The sequence below is a fragment of the Protopterus annectens genome, chromosome 2.part1 (genome assembly GCF_019279795.1).
Source record: "Protopterus annectens isolate FY-2018-M chromosome 2.part1, PAN1.0, whole genome shotgun sequence".
Lineage (NCBI taxonomy): Eukaryota > Metazoa > Chordata > Ceratodontiformes > Protopteridae > Protopterus > Protopterus annectens.
In genome coordinates, this window is record NC_056729.1 from 580,745,567 (window position 1) to 580,769,573 (window position 24,007).

General features: G+C 39.8%; 1 protein-coding gene across 1 annotated transcript in view; it reads left to right on the forward strand.

Annotated features, from left to right (window-relative positions):
* The window catches only part of LOC122794159 (protein ABHD1-like), a 565,767-nt gene that overhangs the window by 258,217 nt on the left and 283,543 nt on the right, over positions 1–24,007 (forward strand). Inside the window, exon 5 of the mRNA XM_044062358.1 lies at positions 4,385–4,497. Coding sequence (XP_043918293.1) covers positions 4,385–4,497 — 113 coding nt within the window. The remainder of the gene's footprint in view (positions 1–4,384; positions 4,498–24,007) is intronic.

Consider the following 24,007-nt stretch of genomic DNA (forward strand, 5'->3'; position numbering starts at 1 on the left):
GTGGGTGCTTCACCAACAGCCAACAAGCCTGAAAAGATGCCAAAACCACTAGGCAACCAGGTTTTAAGAGAGGAAGATGAAGGAGTTTTGGAATTGACCCAAAATGGCCAATAAAACTAGTTTCAAGTCAGTAACCACTCCCACAGGGGCAGGCAGGCTGCTCAATGTTTTTCACTGCCACTGATCAACAGAGAGACTTCCCTTTAGCCCAAGCAAAAAATGGCCTCACAGAAACTTACAAACAGTTCAAGAACAGCAAGCCTTTAACTGAACTTTTTTAAATCTCAGAAAAGTGGGAAAAAAGCAAGATTTTTTTTGTTTTTTCAGAGATAGCAGAGGTTCACAAGTATCAACAAGTTATAACAGTGCAGTAAATGACCCCACACAAGAGTGCTAGGCCAAAGACAGATAAAATGCAAGTTTTGAGAAAAAAACGATGTTCTGGATATGAAAAATTAAAATGCTAGGGTTCTATTTAACAGACCATCTTTTCAGAAATTATGCAGTTCAGTATCTTAGAGCTTCTGAATTTGTACCAAAACGCTGTGAGACAGACTTCAAAGTTTTGCACTGCTCTCCATCAGAGCTTTGGATACAGTATGCTTTATATGTACCATCAGAGTTTTGAATGCACTATAGTTTATATGTACCATCAGATATAGATAGACACACACACACACACACACACACACACACACACACACACACACACACACACGGCAATGATCAAAGTACCAAATATTTGAGCCACAAAAGGTCAAACCCAGTACATCAGACATTTAAAATGGTGAAAAATAGATAGAAAAAGGAAGACACTTTTCTCTTGTGATACATTAACCCTGCGTCTAACACCAGATATAATCTGTCTGAATAGTGGTATTGTACAGGAAGGGTTTTTCCTAGGTAAGGTGTAGGGCTGAGATTAGGGGCAGGTTAAGGTTATTACATATTAATAAGTGTGCAAGTGGTGTTGGTTAATATGTGCCAACCCTAACCTTGTCTTACTCCTAACCCCAGCCTTCAACTTACCTGTGAAAAACCCTCCTAGTGACACTATGACTACATACACATCTTTGACACAGAACACATACAATAACAAACGCACACTGGCAACACAACTGTCACCTACTCTAACACAAACACTCTTATTAACTATTTTCTTACCTAACTCTAAGGCACACACACGCATTTGTACATTTGCACACACAAACACTCTCAATCCCTAATCTAGAACTCACATTTACCATTGAAATCCAGTGCATTCAGTAAAATGCACATTCAACCTTTTCGGCTCACCATGCAGTCATCTAAATGAATGCTGCTGAAATGTCACTGAACCCATATAGATAGATAAATCGATATGTACACACATACATACATACATACATACACATACATAGAGAGAAAGCAAGAGACAGATATATCTAAAGTGATAAATGAAGACCGTATCTGGGCTTCACATTTATTACGACACTCAGGTATACAGGTTAATGCTTTTACCCCTTATACTGATAATGGACTTCATCATCTGATAACAGATGTGGGATGTAGTCTGCACCAACATGGCTGGGGTCATGGTACAGAGGATGGTGTAAGCACCAGAAGTGCACTTGCTGATAAGCAATGCATACAGAATGACTCTAGAATCAGCACATGTGTGGCGACACCCAGCTATGGAAAAACTGTCATTGCAAGGCACGTGTACCACGCTGAATACCAAGGGTACTGCTTAAGCCAGAAACGTCCTGATTTATCTTAAAACACTGTACAAAACAATTAAAATTTGGAAATCCAAATGTTAAAGGTAGGAACCCAATCTGAAGTATTTCTTAAAATTAATTTTAATTTCCTCTGAAGGATTTATAGCACTTGAATTAAGGGTGGCTGGAGCAAAGTGATCTTGTGACATGTGAACTAACTGTATTGAATAGATGTGTTATATATTTGTAAAGCTTGTTTGTGATCATAATTTTAATTTTGTTACTGGATTATTAAATAAATTCAGTCTTTCATCATCCTCTTAAGACTGATCTAAATCATAGTAGCCTTTTTAAATATCCTTGATGAAGCATGAACTGTATCATATGGAGATGTTAGTGTGTGACTTCTTATTTTTGTCTGGTATTAGTGCCCATCTTAGCTACTGGTAATACTGCTATGGGGAATAACCAGCAAATTATGCTGAATTAGGCATAACACTGAAACACATGTGAAAAAAACCTGTGGCTATATGCTGCTAAACATAGACCCTACAATCAGTCAAGGGTTTGATTTCTACACCTTCCATTTGCGTAATGTATCTCTAAGATAAAGTCACCTAACAAAACTTGTTTTCAAGTCATCCCTGAAAATGGACTGTATATCCTTTGGGCTTACATAGCTGTTTGTTTTCATTACTCTTAATTGTTGGGGTACTAAATGTGCATTGCTTTTAACCATCTTTCTCTTGCAACTCTGAATATTTACCAAACCGATAGAGATGAGGTGGCAACTTTTGTACTCTAGCTAAATGTTCTTTGAAGCATAAATGCAAAATCTGCTTTGTGATACTTAAATTAATCATGTATGTGCAAATAATATTGTAAATTGTGTTTCTGGGAGCCTCAATCATTCTGCACCTCTTTTTAGGAAGAGAAATTCTCTTTATATGCTGAAATAAAGTTGTCTCATAAATTTAAAGTTTGCATAGGGAAAGAAGTGTCCTTATTCAAGGATGAATTTAGGCTTCTTTTCATACCTATTCAGCTGTCCAGGTGTTCATTGCACCTGTTTGATCTGTTCCTCATAAAAATTGTGGTTTTCTGGAAAATCATTGATGATTGAAGTCACTAAATAAATGGCATATATATGAGTTTCATTCTCCATATCCCTCAGAAAAATGCATGCTAATGCAAATCCTATTACTCTAGCAACTTTCTAAGTGCAATATTTAAAATCTCTCCATATCTTTGGGCCTGTGTTCCCCCCATTATTATAGTCTTTTTTTCACATTTCTTGATCTGAAAAGTTGAGGGTAAGGCTGTTGTTATACCCCCACCCCAAACCTTTTGCTCATATAAGTGTAGATGGCTGCCAGCCCAAGTGTGAAATGCTTTTGTTATTCTTCCGCATACCAGAGCAATGTTTTTATAAGTGGCAGCTGTTTCATGTTTACCCTCCACATTCTTCTAACCCAGAACCGTTTTTATAGTGTTCCTGGTGTGCTAGATATAGTTACTTCCAGACTTGTCATTAACTATTCACAGGGGTTCAGTACATACATGACTAGAAAGTAGTGTTTCTAAGTTTGTTTTTAGTTTGAATGTATACCATCTTTGCCTGTTGAGCACGGCTGGTGTGTTGGGCTCAGTGAGTTAGCTTTCCAGACATAGCATACTCGAATCATTGTGTGTACAGATTTAAAATTAAAATAGTAGAGATTTTTACTGATTGTTGTCATGACTCCACATATTAGGTGAATGTTGTTATTTGGCAATTTCCTCTGATGACAATAGTTTTAACTAAACTCATTAGAAATAACACAGGAATACCATGGTGTATATTTTTGAATGGTTTACCAACTGTAACCTTTATTTTTTATATTATTTTATCTTGTGTGATCAATTTAAGCTTTGACATATGCTTACTCAATGAAGGTAAGATGTTTTTCCCAGAAGGTTTGTTTATTTATTGACTGATTCATTTTTAGTTTGTTTACCAGCATAAGGTCCTAATAAATTATGACCAGCTTCAGGCCCAACCCAACAGAGGGGGGAGCATAAATCAGAGGTATAGGTGCAGCAATCACCAAAGCAGGCAATGTACCAATAATCCTTAGAATACATATGGTAGTAAACAAAACTGTTAACAAAACCAGGATTTACAGTAAGTCAGAATAAGTTTAAAACACAGATAATCCTTTAAGAAGAAAAGTTCTTGTAACAAAACTAATAAGCAAGCAATATTTAAGGTAAGTCAGAATAACTTTTAAAATATTCTGTCTACAGTTTGTAAAGGGTTTTCAGTACCCCACAGAAGGAAAGCAATATATTTGTTAGTTAGCATTTTGGCAAGGTGTGATAGTTCTTAGGTGATATGTTTGGCAGAGTAACACACTGACATTGCTTGGTTTGATAGGATTAAAACAGACGGCTGAAGTCGGTGTAGAAAGTGAAGTCTTTGATGTGGTCATGAAGTGATTACCAGAGTCTGAGTGCTAGTATGGAAAGCTCTGGTTAGTACATTTCAGTGTAGATCTTGTGCTGTGTAGACTAGGACCAGATTGTGATGGACTTCAAAGGTTCTATCCTGCAACTCCTTTTCTGAATGTTACTAAATTCATCTTTATTGTAATACTTAAAGAGTAACTAACTTACAACACTTTTATTGCTTTGGTATTTTGTAGACCCCCCGTACCTTTTGTGCTGCCAATACAGAAGATTTAGAGACTGTGATCAAACACATAAAGGCACTATATCCTCAAGCACCTTTGATGGCTGTGGGTGTCTCCATGGGAGGGTAAGGAGAACTGTCTGCTAGTTAAAATCCATCATTGCAGGTACACACAATGCCTGGTAAACTAAGGCTGAAAATGTTATTTCTTACCGTGTTTTATTTCTAAGCTTCTGGCAATCTATAGCAGTGTGAACAATGAAGGATAGTTTTAAAGGAGACCTATGTATATCAACAGTTTATAGTGTTCATTCCATAAGGCACTCAAAGCTAGATTACCTTTACATTTATGATCATAATTATTTGAGTCACATCACTGTCACTTTGCAACACATAAGAATTCAGTATTAGCTGGAATTTGATGTAGGAAGTGTTTAATGTTTCATTTCAGGGAAGTCTAGTATTTGGACCTGCTTTATCTTGCATTTCTTCTCCCAGATGGCAAAAACAGTGAATCAGCATGTTGATTGTTTTTATCAGGTTACCTGAGAAGATGTCTACTGTGTTTACTCTGACTTAAGTATGTTGTAATCCATTCAAATGCTTCTTTGTAAAATTATTAGAGCATAGCTGTTTAGATCACAGATAGTAATGTTATGTGATGATTCAGTATCTGTAACAGATGTCTGATCATGTTCACTGTGAGATAATCATTCTTGCTAACCACAAACACTTTAAATATGCCCATTGTTTTCTTTGTAGTGTCCACTTACTATTGTCTCAACAGCAAACTAAGAAATATGTCATTCTGACAATATCCTTGCACAAAGCAATAAATTAGTCTTCATACTTCTGCAAAGGGACCACAGTGCTTTAGACTGAAACACTATACCCTAGAAAGTGGTGCACACTTGTAGCAAAATGAGTTTTGATTATCACTTTTAAGTGATGCTTCTAAAGTCACTCATTGATCCTATTGTGGTAATGCTTTATCCCTTTTCTACACATTGATTGCTAACTATGGGTTGGATTCAGAAATATTACTTAGTCGTGTAAGGTCCAGGTTGCACAGTTGGAGTAGCACAGTCTGGCCTGATGCTTACTGTGACTGTACAGCACAGCAGCATCACGTGTTCCTATTGATTCAACAAAGGTAGTTTCATCATATGTAATAGGAATAAATATGTTTGCTGAAACTAGTTCTGTTAATAGTGGAGTTGGCCTCTTCATCCACTGCTCTTCACCTCTGAGTTGGTATATATGTTTGGTGGGTACAGGGGCTTCCCTCCTTGCAAAAAAAAAAACCTCAGAGGCTTATCTGTAGTTTTTCAAATGTTCATAGGTTCATGTATGTATATAGGCTAATGACCACTCGGGCCCTTATAAGCCTAGCCATGCAACCCAAATGTGACCCACAAATTTAATTTATATAGGTGGTGATTTACTGACTGCCTCTGTCCATCAGAGGCATAGGAGCGTGACCAGGGGTGAATTTCCAGTTACCCGTCCACTGGTCCAAGTTGTGCTTAAGTAGGGTTAGGGAGAAATTCTGCTTTACATGGATTGGAAGCCTGTTCCAGAGAGTGGGAGTTCTCTGAAAAGCATATCTCTCTCTCTAACATGTCCTATTTATGTTGCAAGCAAAATTTAAATTTTGAATCTAGTAGTTCTGATGGTGTTTGTTTTGTAAGCATGCAAAAAATTCATCAAAACAGGGTCCTGGGATTGCTTGTATGCCAGGTAAAGATCACCTCTCAGAAATCTGTATGATGCCAAGTAAAAAGACAGGGCTTTGGGGCAATTACCATAGGACATTGTGTTTACTCCATGCATTCGTTTTGTAAAGAACCTTTGTGGATGTTCCAGTTGCTGTGTGTGTTAAGGCAGGTATACTGAAGGGGGCATTTTACTCTATGATGGACGTGAAGAAAGCAGAGTACAGTGTATGATTCTCCCTGTCTTTTTAACTAGATGCTATGTCCTTACTTATAATTTGAAGCGACAGGATGATTTTCTTGCTACCTTTGTGGAGGTGGCTTCACTGATCCTAACGTTGTGGGTCCTATCTGTGAGCCAGTTAGCTATCCAGCGTGTTATAGAGGAGTTTATGATGAGTTATTTAAGAGGTTGACCATGCCTAAGTGGGGGTATTGTATCAAATGCTTTAGCGAGATTTAGATGGCAGTATGTACAATTTTCCCTCATCCATTGCCTTAGTGACCTTTTCAAAGAAGTCCACCAAGTTCTGTAAGCATGACCGTCCTTTGGCAAAGCCAAACTGGGATGGATCCAGTGTCTGAATGTCTCCTATGTTCTTGTTTATAATCTTCATGCTAATTTTTTCCAAGGCTTTGCAAATAAGACTAGTAAGACTAATGGGTCTATAGTTTCCAGGATCTGTTGAATGTCCTCTCATGTGGCTAATAAAACAACTATACTATGAACTCTTTTGTGTGTTTCCCAACTCGTATAGACCCGGCAAATGCCTCCTGCCACAAGTGAATAAACCTAGTCCTTCCAATGTAAAAACATAGTAGAAAAAATCCACAAGTGCAATGCTATCACAAACCAGTTAAACAAGTAGCTGTAAATCCTTTATTCATGGTATTTTCAAGACAGTCTTACAGCAGTAACTGTGAGAGGAAGAACATTTTTTTTACAAAAATACAGTGAAATGCACAAATAGCAGGAAACAGTAGTGATCATTCCAAATAATTTAAACAAGTGCGATTTAGAAGTACTTAGTTTTACCTGGCTGGCACTAGATACAAGTAAAACACTTATGGAACAAAAGCTAGGATGGCAGGCTTTGCTGAGCTTTAGCAAAATGAGCAGGAGATAATATGTAGCAAAGGAGGCTTACTCAAGTGCAATATTGATTTGTGGGGTTCACACTCGGTATCATGGAACTATGAAAAACAATGGGTTTGAAGAGTACATAAATAGCTACACAACAGATAATAGCAATGAAAGTGGGGGGGGGGGGACTTTGAAAATCAGATTACCATAAAGGGTGGAGGCCAGAGATGCAGCCTTATAAAACCACAACAAGAAAATGGTGGGAGAGTTAGGAAAAAAAATCAAGAGGGAAGCAGGCTGGCTTGAGAAGGATCAAATAAAGCCAATATTTTAAGCTCTTTTAGAAGCTTTAGTTGAATGCCTCAGTGGGGAATGGGGCAGACACAAAGAACGGGAACAGAAAGCACTAGAGTGCAAGTCTAAGCATGTAAATGATAATCAGAATATACAATTGTAGGTGCAAAACTGGAATATCAACACTAAAGCAGAAAAAAAAAAACAATACTCTCTACTGAAATTCTACTACAGTTTAAGGCACCAGACTATATAGAAATTTACCAGTATCATTGTTTATGGAAGCATGCAATAATGAATGAGTAAATAAGGCTCAAATCTGGTAGCAGTACACAGTTCTGCCGCAACTGTGAATGAAACTGCATGACTAAGGCCCAGCAGGGTTTAAAATACAAACAGCTTTTACAAGTAACTCTACTTGTGGAAATAGAACTGCAGTGTACTGTAGAAACACACTCTTCTGACAACTGCAAATTAAGCTACAGAGACTAAGTTCCCAGAACAAAATAAAAAATGCAAACAGATCATTTTTGTGGCTAAAACATAGAAAACAACAGAAAAGCACAAAGACGTATCACCGCACATGTCACTGTAGGTGCAACTTAAATATTTAAACAGAATTGAAACAATTATTTTTTAATTTATTTTATTTTACATTTGTTTAAGGGGGAGTGTCCGACTGGGCTGGATTGCCTGTTTTCAGTAGAGACCCGGGGAGAAAAGCTCCAGTTACAAACATTACAGCCATAAAAAGGCAGAAGTTACAATTAGAAACTATAGTAATAAGGTGCAACATGACATATGAAGAACTGAAAAAAATGAGAAAACATTAAATAAACTAAAAATTAAAGTGCCATATTTACATCAGCACTAACAGAAATAAAATAATACTCAGTGTAGCAATGATTACTATTCTCATATTAATAGGTTAAATAAAAATGTAATAAAAAAGCTAGTGGTATGGAAAAAAGCAGTGAGTAGAAGGTGAAAAACAGTCCAATAACAGGCCTAGCTTAGTAAGGCATGTTCATACAGTGTTTTAGAGTTTATGTTTAAGTTTTACATAGCTGAAAATTGAGGTACAATAACAGGAGGAAGCTAAGTCAGTTGGGAAAGACTGTAATGAAGGGGATGGCAAAGTGGCTGAAGAGAGAGGGAAATTATCCGGGTTGAGTACAGGGGCAAAGTCAGTTACTGTTTAGATATTTCTTTATTTCTGTTTTAAATGCGGAGTAGCAGGGGATGCATTCTTTATTTGGTGAGAGTGCATTCCAGGACTTAGCTATTTTGTTAGAGTAGAGGGAGTCTCCATGGTAGTTATGCTATTGAGTTATTTTGAGCAGTGGCCTGGTGGAAGATCTTAGGGGCCTGCAGTGTACCTGTGGTTGGAAAAGGGTTGAGATTGTGGGGCAGGAATGTGGGCTATATATGAATTTGTGGGTGATGGTAAGTTGGTTAAAGGTTAGATGGTTTGGAAGTTCTAGCCAGTCCAGTTGTAGGAGAGTGGAGCAGTGATGGGCTTTGTGGGGTTGATTAGAGGCAAACTTGGTGATTTTGTTGTAGCAGGATTCAAGATTGTGGAGGTCTGCTTTGTGTAAGCTGGTGAATATGTGAGAGCAGTAGAGAAGTGTAGAGAGAAGTTGTGATATTGCAGTGGCTAGTCTGGCTTGGGGTGTTAGGTAGGGTTTGGCCCTATAAAGTGTGCCGAGTTTAGAATTTACTTTTTTGATGGTTAGTGAAATGTGAATATCTAATTTGAGATGATCATCTAATGTGATGCGTAGGAGTTTGGCCTGGTTTGTAGGTTCAATTTTGGTACCATTTGAGGAGTGAATTGAGAGGGGTGGGTAGTTGGTCTTGTTTGATTTGTTTGTAAAGATTATTAATTTGGTTTTGTTTGGGTTTAGAATGAGTTGGTTTTTGGATAGGTAAGTTTCAATTTATTGGAATGCTTTTTGCATTTTTTTCTTGTAGCTTTTGTCGGGAAAGGGCCGTGCAGATAAGAGAAGTATCATCTGTGTATTATATGATTGTGGCTAGTTGGGTTGCCATATTAAGGTTATTAGTAAATGTTATGAAAAGAAGGGGGTCAAGTATGGAACCTTGGGGAACACCAGTGGATACTGGCAGTAGTGGGGAGAGTTTGTTCTCCCATTTAGTAGCCTGCTAATGGTTTGATAACTAAGTAACCATGTCAGGGATGATGGACTGATATTATAAGAAGCAAGTTTGTTTAGGAGTAGTTGGTGGGAAATGGTGTCAAAGGCTTTTGACATGTCCAGAAAGATTGCAGAGACTAGTTGTCCATTGTTCATTAGGTGGTGTATGGAATTGGTGAAGGACAACAAGGCTGTGTTTGTGCTATACAGGGGTCTAAAACCGTGCTGGGTATTTGAGATGATGTTGTTAGAGGTAAGGTGGTTGAGGAGTTGTAGGTGTATACATTTTTCTAGGATTTTGTCTATGGGTGGGAGGATAGCTATGGGGCTGCAGTTAGAGATGTCTCTAGAGGGGCCTCCTTTGTGGAGAAGAATGATATGAACGACTTTCCAGAGGAGGGGGACATGTTCGGAGATTGAGTGGTTGATTACTATAGAGACTGGGTAGGCTGTAGATGGGGCAGCAATTTTTAGGAATTAATTTGGCAGTTGATCGGCTGCTAGACAGCAAGGTTTTAGTTTGTTTAGGAGTTTTCTTATGTAGGATGTTTGAATTGGTTTAAAGGAGAGTGAGTTTGTGGGATTTGAGTTGATGCTGGGGAGTGAGAGGGGCTGTTGATTCTGGTTATGAAGGAATGAGGAGATGGAGTTAATAAAGTGAAAGCTCTGAACTGTGAGGCTAGGGGGGGTGGTGGTATTGGTTGTGGAAGGAGCGGGGTTGAGGGGTTTTCCAGGGCTGAGGAAGCAGTTAACTGTTTTCCAGAATTTTTGTTGGTTGTGTAGGAACTTTTGTTGGGAGGTTTGGAAGTAGTGTTTTTTATCACTGTTAATTATCTTTCTTTTTGATGAAAAGTGTGTTATTCACAGTTCAGGGCTTTCCACACCTCTTCAAGTCACTGAAACCACCACTGGTGAGTCTACAAGAATCCATCATGTGATGAGGTCAGAATAAGTAGGAAATTTACTGGTGAAAGTGCAGCAAGCTGCATGATGACTGGGACAGGGATGTGGTGGCCATATGTTCCCAAGAGCCTAGGAGCATGTCTGTAGAAAGCTCATGATGATGCATGTTCTCACACACATTGTCTCTCCACTACCAGCACACCTGATAACCCAACTAATGACCACACAGCAAACTCCCTGTTATTTTCATATTATAAATGGAAAGGAAAAGGGGGAGGAGCAAGCAGATGAACAGACATAAGGGCGAGGGGAAAGGAGGAGTGGTATGTGAATGCACAAGCAAAATTATATTTTCTGAGACAGGAGACTATTTTTTTCATATTTTCAAGAAGGGTGGAGGGGAAGGTAGTATGGGGAAGGTGTGGACAGGACAGAGGCTATAAGGATGGCAACAGAAGCAGACAAACAAATACAAACAGACTAATACCAACAGGGTAGTTGATGACCCAAACTGAAAGGAACACAAAGGAGAGAAAGAAAGAGAGAGAGACAGAGGGAAGACAGTTGGTGATGGAGAGGATTGAACAATGAACTAACACTCATTTAGTAAGACAATGTATAAAATTAATGTTTCTGCAGCATGACACCACAAATTTAATTTATTTAGCTAGATGCAATGTACGTACTGCCTTCTATGTCAACAAAAAAAGTAATTATAGACTTAAATATAGGATTTGTGAGCATTATTCTAAATTTCATAAACATCTATAAACCAATGTGCTTTATAAACATATACAGAAAAAAGGTGGTTACCATCTATTCAAATTTAGTGTTCTAGAGAAGATATGAAAAGATTTAAGAGGAGGGAATGAGATGCTAAAAACAGAAAGACATGAATATAAATGGATTTGTCAACTATGTACTGACCATTCACCTTGGTTAAGTGGGACATAAATAGTTTTAAACCCCTTCTGAAATCTAGAATGCATAGAAAATAAATGCAGTTATAATGCTTTTGTTACTTTAAATCTAAATTGAGTTAATGATTTTAATTATATCGAGAAAATGATTGGTTAATGTATGTTATAATGGTTTGTGAAGATTTATACAAACTCCATTCCTGCTCTGTTTTGTTTTTAACACTTGAAAAAGCATGTTGGCGAGAAAGTGTGTGTGTTTGAAATAATTTCCTTGGTACCTTTGAGCCAGCAGACTGTTTTTCTGGTAGGCACCCACCTTCAGCCCAGTCTACATCACCATGATACTGTTGAGAATTCTTTGAGAAAGGATGGGAGGTAGAAAAGTTCAAACTACACTGAAAATGTATGTCACACATAAAGCAAAACAAAATTGTTAGCAATAGTTAAAAACTTAGCAACAGTGCAAACATGGACAATGAAGCATGTGTTAAATATGTAGCTATAACATCAATGTCATATATGTGCCATGAATCCTGGACAATCTTGCTTGATGCCTCTGGCAAATTAACCTGCTGTCATTAATTTCACTAGGTTATGAAAAACAGAAAACAAAAATATATGAACCTGAAGACCTGCATATAACTGACCAAGACTTCTTACCTATACCCAAGCAAAAACCTGTAGAAGTGCATATAGCAGAATATGACCTCCTACCTCTGCATAAGCAAACACCAGGCAGTACAACTTACTGTAGAATTATTTCTGTCCTCCTCTTTCCAGTGATTAAGGAGGTCATGGTGGCATGGCTTTAGGTCACTGTAATGACTCTGGCACTGCTCACCAAGCCATGTGATGCCCATGACATTACTCTCTGCCTTGTAAAGTTAGTGCCAGATAAACACGCTGTACTGGGGGTCCTTACAGGAGTTCCCCAGCGGTTAATTCTGATGATCACAATCTAGAAAGCTAGAAAGTAGTGAAATAACTCAACCCCTTCTGAAGACATGGCCACTTTTACAGGTTTCTATCCAGTAGTGGTAGCAGAGTCACACTGGTGCACATACACGCACACATACGCACACACACACACACATGCACACACACACACACACACACACACACACACACACACACACACACACACACACACACACTGCACATGTCTTTTGACTTGCATTGATGGGTAGCATGGCATTGTGTCGAAGCTCAGTCACACCATGGTGCTGGGGACCTCGGGATGTGCTACAGTAATGTTATTAGTCCTGAACAAACTGTGCTGTTGGCTGCAGTTGTGGCATAGCATCCCTGAGGGTGACAGTTCAAATTAAAAAACGCATGGCCCCATAGACAGCTTTGGAGTCTTCAGTGGGTATGTACAGGCAAGCATGAGTCTCATTGTGCAGTCTAGGGCTGCAATGCATCACATTAAATATGCGATTCAGAGACATTTACCATAAATTGCCTTACTAAATGACCCACAATTGTGTGATAAATGCAACTACTGAAATTGCAGTGCGTATTGCATATTGAAATTTTCAGCTATAGTGAATGGAACACAGTTATGATATTTCCAGTTGTCTGCAGAGAGGACTAATTTACACCTGCTGTGGAAAGTATGCATGGGTCAGTAGTAAGTGGACATAGTGACTGGAAAACTGTAAGAATCTTTTCAATGATAAATAAAATCACAGTGGAATGAAGCACAGTCTCCTCACTCATAAACACATGACTCTGCGATATAAAAATGAACAAGCAGCTTTAATATGGTTAGCGCTTTCACCACTACCCAAGTGGCTTCTTCAGACCATAAACACAAAACAGTACAATGCATTTTGTATGTATACTCATATTTTAAACATATCCACAGGTGCTCGTAATCATCCCTTCACTCATATCTACAAATTCAAACCCTTTCATAGAACATAGTGACATATCTACGTGACTCCGACACAATTTAATGCAACATATCACTCTATAAAATTCCACATTTGTATATATATCAACTGTCCATCAATTTTATATATAATATGACACAATTCTAAAAATAAAGCATTCCATCACCTTAGGGCAACAGATCTAACAACCAATATGCTGCCCGATTAAGTAATAGTCATGTTCAGCATTCTGAGCCAAAGCATTGCATAATGGAACAGTTCAACAGTCATATATATATCGGCTATCCATCACTTTTATATATAATATAACACATTCCTGAAAATAAAACATTACATCACCTCAGAGCAACCATTACAATGCCCCAATGTCATTGTATATAATACCCTTACTACATAATGAGTGAAGGGTAATATATACGATGACATTGGGGCATTGTAATGGTGCATACTTTCCAGGAGTCAGTAGCGTTGTCTGTTACCAGTTATTTCATCTCATCAGAATGTTCAGCTTATGATATGTGTAGTAAGTGCATTATTTGATGCTTTGGCTTTTAATTGCTGAACTTGTGTATTAATTAATAGGGCAACACAGTGGCTGTTAGAGTCCCTTCATGTTGGCCTGGACTTCAGAGAGTAAATACCAAACAGGAGAGGACCTAGGACCAAACCGTGTGGGACTCCACTTGTCACTGGTCAGCAGTCTGACTTGGAGTCAGCTACTTTCACACTGTGGGTTCTATCTGTGAGCCAGTTTGCAACCCACCTAGTGATATAGGGGTTGATGCCTAGCTTAGTGAGTTTTTCTATGATTCCTGAGTGGGTAATGGTATCAAAGGTCTTGGCCAGATCAAGGTAGGCTGTATGAGCCACCTTGCCTTCATCCACAGCTCTGGTGACTGACTCAGAGAAGTCAACCAAGTTGAGCAGGCATGATCTACCTTTCACAAAACCAAACTGCGTTGGATCCCTATATCCTTGTTTATTTGGTCAATGATGATGCATTCCATAGCTTTGCATGTCAGACTCATCAGGCCAATGGGGCAATAGTTCCCATGGTCTGTAGTCACTCCTCCTTTGTGGAGAGGGATGACTGTAGCAGTGCTCCATTTGGTAGGGACAAAGCCTGAAGTGAGGCTGTGACTGAACAGGGCACACATTTGTTGTGCCAGTTCACTCTGTAGTTCATGTAGAACACAGCCAGAGATATTGTCAGGTCCCATAGAATCTGTATTCTTGGCCTTGGACAGTGCGGTTTTAATGTGAGCAGCAGTAATACTGGGTGCCTGGCAATCTACTGGTATTGTGATTGGTCCTTTTGGGGGGGGGGGTAAAGTTGCCACTGAATCTGTTGGCCAGTATATTGGCAAAATCTGTTGGCTCGGTATAGGAGGTACCATTGTGCAGTAGCTCAGAGCAAATCTGGGTATTGCCGTGGAGGTTATTTACATAACTGTAGAAGGCCTTGTAGTTGCCTTTACTATCTGTTACAATTCTGTTTTCATAGCTAGCTTTAGAGGATTTGATTAGGGATCTCAACTTTTTGTTGAGGCTGATAAGGGAGTTTTTCCAGTCTTGGGACTTCACCTTATTCCGCATTAGTTTCCTCCTTCTGTTGTAGATTTTGCTTATGGCAGGGGACCACCAGATTGGCTTCCTTTTTTTTGGAGGAGAGCATCTTGGTTCTATTGGGTATGGCAAGATCCATACATTTATGTACGTGCTCGTACAGTGCATTGGTGGATGATTCAGCGGTCATGCAACTATTCTCCATTTGCATGGGCGCTGTGAAGTTAGCCATCTCTGTTTTTAGGACCCCAAAGTTAGATTTGGAGAAGTTTTTCATGGTTTTTATCTTTGCGGGGGGAGGGGGTGGATTTCCAAGGTGATTAGTTTGAGGTCAGCTCTACCTACGGAGGAGTTGACTACTGGTGTAGAGCAATGGTCGCCCATGTTAGTAATGACCAGGTCAAGGACGTTGCTACCTCTAGTGGGGGTAAGAACAAGCTGGTCCAGGACATTGGAATTAATGAATTCCAGGAAATGCTGGGCTAGTGTATTGGTACATGAGTAGTTTTCCCAGTTAATGGAGGAGTAGTTGAAGTCGCCCAGTATGAGAGTGTTAGATTGGACCCTAATATTCTTCAGGGTGCCTAGGAACATGGAGTGTGAGTCTTGGGATATGGTTTGGGACCTATAGCAGTCTATGACCTGAATCGCTGTCTTACCCAATGTTAACTGCACCTGAAGTATCTCAGATGCATTATGTTGGGCTTCCAGTCTGGAGGTGTGCGCATCCTTTATAAATATGAAAACACCACTGCCTTTGGAACTTCAGTCCAAGTTCTGGGGCCGAAAGGTGTGGAATGAGTTATAGCCTGGTAGTGCAGAAGTGCTTTCTGCTGCTTTGAACCAGGTCTCTGTTACAGCACAAATGTTGATGTTCTCCATTTTAAGGAGTGCTTCAAGCAAGTGCATTTTGAGATTTAGACTTCTAGTGTTGAGCAGCATGACCCCCTAGATTGCATTTGTTTGTAGCTGTTACGGTGGTAATTTGGTCTTTGGAACACCACCTAAAAAAGGCACTATAGGGCTGGCAAGAGCCTTGGCCAGTATCCAGAAGCCTAGGGGTGACAGATGCAGGCCATCTCTGGCAAAGCATCAAGGTCTGTCAATCATGTCATCCCTGACAGACAGATACTGGATCCCCTTAGAATGACACCAGAAACTTAGCCAGTTGTTGAAGTCAATCATTTTCTGCTTGTACTGTGGTATCATTCTGGGTGATGGTAGGAAACTGCTCCAGGCTAGGGTCATACTCGCCTGGGCTACATAATCCGAGAGCTCCTCCATGTCTCTTTTCATGACGTCCAGTGAGGTACATCTTAGGTCATTCACACCCACATGAACAATGACAGAGTCATATTTGTACCTGTTGTTGAGGGACCTGAGTGCATGCATTATGTGGCGGATCCTGGCACCTGACAGGCAGCTGACTGTTACTTTGTCCTTATTCAACCTAGTGAGTGAGACATCAGTGTGCCTCACTATCAAGTCACCTATGACTAGTGTGTTGGGCATGCTGTTTTGCCTTAGGGGCTTTGGTTGAGTGGCACACTGTTTAGGAGAGTTATGTATCTCATGATTAGTGTTGTGTTGTGGTGGTGGAGTGCATTTCTGCCTTAGATGTCTCTGCTGTTTGGGTAGAGTTTTATTGAGAGCCTCCACGAAGGTGGGTGTGTGGTTTGTGTTTTTATGTGAAGGCAGTGTTGGTGTGTATTCTGGAGGGCTATGTGGTCGATGTGGTGTGGTGCAAGTGTTGACCTTCTCCTCTTGACCAGCTATTCCGGTCTTGGCTGGAGAGTGCATGGCTTCCAATTTGGATATATAAGTGCATCTCTCGCAAGTCTGACTGTTGGGAGGTAAGAGGAGAGGGTTGTCAGTGTACATGAGGCAGTTGCTACATTGCCTCAGGTTGTCCAAGTTCACCGGGTTAATAGGAGAAAGCACAGGGTACTGACCTTTACACATGTTTATACCGAATGCCACTGTTTTATTCTGTCTTGGATGCAAAAAGTTCATTTTGGCAAGTGATGCTTGATCGCAAATCCTCTTTACTAACTACTTTCAGTACCCGTTTGGTAGATACAGATTCCTAAGGATGCTGTTTGGAATAAATTCTGCAAGTGATGTCTTCCAGCATGCAATGAAGCAATTTTTTTTTCAGGTTACCCTTGTGCCATAATAGTAAATGTATTGATTGGAGGCAGTAGTGAAGCAGAGCATGACAGAAAACTAAAGAGAGTTCTAGACCGAGCACATGAAGTAAACTTAAAGCTCAATCCTCTGAAGTGTAAATTAAGACTATCAGAAGTTCCATATGTAGGTCATTTATTTACCAGTACTGGCTTGAGACCAGACCCGACCAAGCAAGCAGCTATTCTTGAGATGTCAGCACCAGATAATATTCAAGCTCCACAGTGTTTCCTGGGCATGGTCAACTATTTGGGCAAGTTCATACCAGACTTCAGTGAGTTGACAGCCCCTTTAAGAGAACTGACATGCAAAAATGTGGCATGGTCTTGGTTAGAACAACACCAGAAGGCATTTGAAGACCTTAATCAGAAAATTGCCACCTCACCTACACTAAGATACAATGATGTCATTAAACCAGTCACTCTTTTCTGTGATGCTTCAAAAACTTTGTCTTGGTGCAGTTATTCTTCAAGAGAGTAGACCAGTAGCCTGTGCATCTAGAACACTTACCCAAACTGAAATACAATATGCTGAAATTGAGAAAGAACTTTTGTAATAGTGTTTGCATGTTCAAAGTTTCATGATTATATCTATGGTAGAGCTAACCCAGCCACTGGGGATGCACAAGCCAGTGCATTTCTTTGTGCCGGTCCCAAGCTCGGATAAATGGGGAGGGTAGTGTCAGGAAGGGCATCCGGCGTAAAACTTTGCCAAATTATTCATGCGGACAGCAGTAAATATTTACATACCGGCTCGGTCGAGGCCCAGGTTAACAACAACTGCCATCAGTACTGCTAGCCAACAGGGTGCTGGCAGAAATTGGGCTACTGTTGGCCGAAGGAGGAGAAGAGGCGGAAGGCATGGCTGAAGGCAGGAAGAGAGGAGAAAGGCTAGGACTGTGGTAGTGAGGGTCGGAACTTTGAATGTTGGCAGTATGACTGGTATAGGGAGAGAGGTAGCCGATATGATGGACAGAAGGAAGGTTGGTATATTGTGTGTGCAAGAGGCCAGATGGAAGGGGAGTAAGGCTAGGTGTATCAGAGGTGGGTTCAAATTGTTTTATCATGGTGTGGATGGAAGGAGAAATGGCATAGGAGTTATCCTGAAAGGAACAGTATGCTAAGAGTGTTTTGGAGGTGAAAAGAGTGCCGGATAGAGTGATGTTTATGAAGCTGGAAATTGATGGTGTAATGATGAATGTTTTTAGTGCATATGCTCCACAAGTTGGGTGTGCGATGGATGAGAAAGAAAAATTTTGGAGTGAGTTGGATGAAGTGGTGATGACTGTACCCAAGGGTGAGAGACTGGTGATTGGAGCAGATTTCAATGGGCATGTTGGTGAAGGGAACAGAGGGGATGAGGAAGTGATGGGTAGGTATGGTGTTAAACAAAGGAATTCAGAAGGTCAGATGGTAGTGGAGTTTATGAAAAGAATGGACATGGCTGTGGTGAATACATATTTTAACAAGAGGTAGAGGCATAGGGTGACATACAAGAGTGGAAAAAGATGCACACAGGTGGATTATATCTTATGTAGGAGGGCCAGTTTGAAGGAGATTGGAGACTGTAAAGTGGTCACCGGGAAAAGTGTAGTTAGGCAGCATAGGATGGTGGTTTGTAGGATGATGTTGGTGATCAAGAAGAGGAGGAGGAGTGTAAGGACAGCACCAAGGATCAAATGGTGGAAATTGAAAAAGGGTAATTGTGAGGTGGAGGTCAGGGATGAGTTAAGACAGGCACTGGGTGGCAGTGAAGAGTTACCAAATAGCTGGGTAACTACAGCAGAGCTAGTAAGGGAGATGGCTAGAAAGGTGCTTGGTATCACATCGGGACAGAGGAAGGATGAACATGAGTGAGAAACAGTATGGTTTCATGGTCGGAAAGAGCACTACAGATGTGATGTTTGCTCTGAGAGGTCAAAAGGAGTTGCATTGTGTTTTTGTAGACTTAGAGAAAGCATATGACAGGGTGCCTAGAGAGGAGTTGTGGTATTTTATGAGGAAGTCAGGAGTGTCAGAGAAGTATATAAGAGTGGTACAGGATATGTACAAGGGTAGTGTGACATTGGTGAGGACTGCGATGGGAGTGACAGATACGTTTAAGGTGGAGGTGGGATTACATCAAGGATCAGCTCTGAGCCCTTTCTTATTTGCAGTGGTGATGGACAGGTTGACAGATGAGATTAGACAGGAGGCCCCGTGGACTATGATGTTTGCAGATGACATTGTGATATGTAGTGAGAGTTGGGACCAGGTTGAGGAGACCCTGGAGAGGTGGAGATATGCTTTAGAGAGGAGAGGAATGAAGGTCAGTAGGGCTAAGACAGAATATATGTGTGTGAATGAGAGGGAGGGTAGAGGAATGGTGAGAATGTAGGGAGTAGAGGTGATGAAGGTGGATGAGTTTAAATACTTGGGATCAATAGTTCAGAGTAATGGTGAGTGTGGAAAAGAGGTGAAGAAGAGAGTACAGGCAGGATGGAGTGGGTCGAGAAGAGTGTCAGGAGTGATTTGTGACAGACAAGTACCAGTAAGAGTGAAAGGGAAAGTCTACAAGAGGGTAGTGAGATCAGCTATGTTATATGGGTTGGAGATAGTGGCATTGACAAAAAGGCAGGAGTTTGAGCTAGATGTGGCAGAGTTAAAGATGTTAAGATTTGCACTGGGTGTGACGAGTGTGGACAGGATCAGGAATAAGTATATTAGAGTGTCAGCCCAGTTTGGAAGGTTTGGTGACAAAGCCAGAGAGGCAAGATTATGTTGGTTTGGACATGTGCTGAGGAGGGATGCTGAGTATATTGGGAAAAAGATGCTAAGGATGAAGCTACCAGGTAACAGGAAAAGAGGAAGGCCTAAGATAAGGTTTATGGATGTGGTGACAGAGGACATGCAGGTGGTTGGTATGACACAGCAAGATGCAGAGGACAGGAATAAATGGAAACAGATGATCCGCTGTGGCGACCCCTAATGGGAAAAGCCGAGAGAAGATGATGATGATGATCTATGGTAGAGCTGTTCAAATTGAAAGTGCCACCAACCTCTAGTTACTATTCTAAAGAAGCATATGCATTCAGCTCCAGCAAGATTACAACGATTGATGTTCAAATTGCAAAAGTACAACTTCAAAATGGTCTGTACAAAAGGTAAACTGCTTTATCTGGCTGATACCTTATCCAGATCGCCCAGAACTACAGCAGAACAGCTTGATGCAGAGAATTTTGACTTTAACTTTATGGCAGTGCATAATTTCTCTACCACTAGACTTGATGAGCTGAGAGATCACACAAAGACTGATACAATTTTGCAAAAGCTCACCCACTACATTAATTTTGAATGGCCATCAAAGCAATCTAGTGTACCACCTGAAGTACAAACCTATTTTCCCTACAGAGATGAGATGTTAAAGGAAGAGGGCATTATTTTCAAAGGTCCTATAATTGTTGTTCCTGCTTCCTTACAACATGAATATATCCAGATTTTGCAGGTTCCACATCGACTAAGAGAAGGGCGAGAGAACTAGTATTTTGGCCTTCATTACTGAAAGACATCGATAAAGTACTTTTTGTTCAGTATGCAATAGTACTAAACTGAGCTACCTTAGTCAACAGTAGGCACTGATATCTTCAAGTGGGACAGTCAACATTATTTAGTATTGGTAGACTCTTATTCTAACTGGTTTGCGATTGATCTACTACCTAATCTTACATCCATTACTTTTATTAATAAGTTGGAATATCATTTCTCAGACCATGGTAGTCCACACAAAGTTATTTCTGACAATAGTACTCAATTTAGTAGTCAGTTGTTTAAGAAATTTGCAAGAGAATGGGACTTTGTACATGTTACTAGTAGTCTTGAATATCCACAGTCAAATGGTATAGCTGAACATGCAGTGCAGAGTACAAAGCAATTCCTTGAAAAGTCAAAGCGTGACAATACTGATGTCTTTTTGAATTTACTTAATCTCAGAAACATACCCCATGAAGATATACCAGCTCAGATGCTCAAAGACTTCTATCCAGGCAAACCAGAACAATGCTGTCTATTGGTTCCAGTTTATTGACGCCTAAAGCTAAGAACATCAGAACCATCAAAGCCCAATTATTCAAGAAGCATTCTATCCAGAAGTCCAGTTATGATAAATTGAGCAGATTTCTTCATCCATTAAAAGGAGAGACAGTGAATATATAAACGGCGAAAGGTTTTGAGCGAATTGGTGAAGTTACAGGTATATGTGTCGAGCCAAGACCCTACTTTGTAGAATCTGAGAGTCTAGAGTACAGGATAAATCACAGACATCTTCTTCCTGTACCAGAATCATTATAGCAGCATTATTCCTGTGATACAGACTCTCGATCTCAGAGGAAGTCAGACATTGTTCCCATCCCAGAACGGGTCTTAACCTCTACTTCCATTCCTGAGGATGTTCCAGATATTCCCAAGGTTGAACGTTCTGTAGAGACAGTTCCAGTTGCGAAACCTAATTCTCAATTTATGTCACATGATTTGATCATATTTCCAGGCCCAGTGTGAAATACACAGCAACATGACATAACTGTATATATGTACTTAGTTTTGTATAATTGCATGACAAAGAACTATTTGTATCATCTGCATGCCAAATGTGATTCATAGCATTGCATGCTCTATTTCTCAAAGAAGGAGGATGTAGAACAGAGTGTATGTGCTGTATCTTTAAGAAACATATCAGACTGAATGTGCACATATAAATAGCAGGCATGCGCTCTACCCAGTGCCATTTTGAGAGTTCAGGCAGAGAGTGAGCATGTATGATTGCAATAGCTAGTTTGTATATAAGTTTTCTAAGTTAAAGTCAGTAAACATCTACTGTGATGTATTTGTATATAATAAAGCTGCTTGAACAGAACCCACAAAGACTCTTCTATTGTATCCTGAGTAGGAGAGCGGCACCGGGGTCAAATAATCCTTGCCCAAACCCTGACAAAACGCCCACAGAAATAGCTACACTCTTTAACTCCTATTTCATTAACACCAGATGCTACCTGTATTCAATATGCAGATAACTCGACTCTTATATGCTCAGCCACATCCCCAACTGAGTTGCAGTCGTTATCCCAAAATGCTTTTAATACAGTTGAAAAATGGCTTCTTAATCGCTGTCTCATGTTAAATCCCAACAAGAGTAAGTTGCTACTGTTTTCCCCATCTCAAAGGTCCACTGGACCTAAGTTTCACCATAACATCTAACAATGGCACCATTATTTCTCCAGATCCCTCAACCAAGCTCCTAGGTGTAAATAGTTGACAATAACCTTAAATTTGACTTGCATATTAACCATATGATTAAAATTAGTTAACAAAAAACTTGGTTCTCTCTACAAGATTAAACCCTTTTTAACTACCCTAGCTAGGACTGTTATTGCCCACACTGACCTGCTTTCTTCCTTTCTCTATGCCTCCCCCTATTCACTAACTTGAGTAAAACTGACTTGAACAAATACACTAGCTGCTATAATCACATTGCCAGATTTGCCACTGGTACAGCCTATAGAATCCACCACTGTCTCAACTTTAATCAACTTGGGTGGATTGAACTACCTAATCTACTTAAAGTCAACCAACTAGTTGTTGCCCATAAGACTCTCTACCAGCCCGAACACAATCCTTTTCTTAAAAGCCTTATCACCCCCTACCAGAACCTCAGGTCTCTCCGATCTGCCAACAAAATGTCAGTTAACACTTTCAACTCTAACAACTCAGCTGGGGAGGCTCTGTTTGCCAACTCTGTTGGCAAAATATGGAACACACTTCCTGCTGAGCTAACAGCAGAGCCCTCATTATCCTAGTTCAAGAAAAATCTTATACAATTCTTTAAAACACGATGGCTATGTCCTTGCTTTACCCCTGACTAACTCCAACCCCCTCAACTGTGCACCTGTTTGTGGACTTCTTGCCCCTAAGTGACTATATCTTAGTTATTTGGTAAATAATCCAGTACCTCTGTATTAAATCGTGGAACCAGTGTGATGTTATATCCTAATAAAAGAATGTCTGTTTGTATGGAAATTGTAATACGTTATATGTATATATTGATAAAGTCTTTGTAATATGTATGTAGTTTATAGCTTGGAGCATTTCTCCCCAGGCTTCCGCTGAAAATGGACATGTATCCAGCTGGACTATCCCGTTCAACAAATGTAAAATAAAATAAGTAAATAAACACTATTGCCAGTCTAACTACCACCTTTCCTCTCCATTCACCCTCTCAACATACCCCTACTCCCCTTTCCACCAACGTCTTTCTCTCACCTGTCCCGACTAAGACAATAAAAAACTACTTCAAAAACCCAAACCTTGCACCTAGGCCCCAAACAACCTACCTCCCGAGTTCCTACAAATCGATGCCAGTTCTGTAGCCTGTCCCATCTTTATTAACAGATCTATTCTGGAATCCTACCTACATATGCACTGTCTGGAAAATGTATACATTCTGCCTTTACATAAAGGTGACACTAACACGGACATCTCCAACTTCTTTTTTTTTTCAAAACAAGTTTATTGTTTTAACATATAAGAGAAATATCATAACAATTTTATACAAATAATTAAAATAGGTATTATTATAATATTCAACAAAACAACTAAAGTATTTACAAAGACATCCACTACAATCAGATCAATTAATTAAACTAAAATACTGTGCTATTGAAATTAGAATTTTTTAACAAATTTTGTAAATTATCCCATACAATAAAGTGTGATGTTTTTCTAGTTGTTCTCATTCTAATTGTGCTTATTTCCATATGACACATTATATTCATAACATTTTTAAATTCATTGAGCGAAGGAGGTGTATCTGAAATCCAATTTCTAGTTATTATTTTCCTAGCCACTGCTAGGATTACAGGTGTGTTGAATAATATAAGAGACTT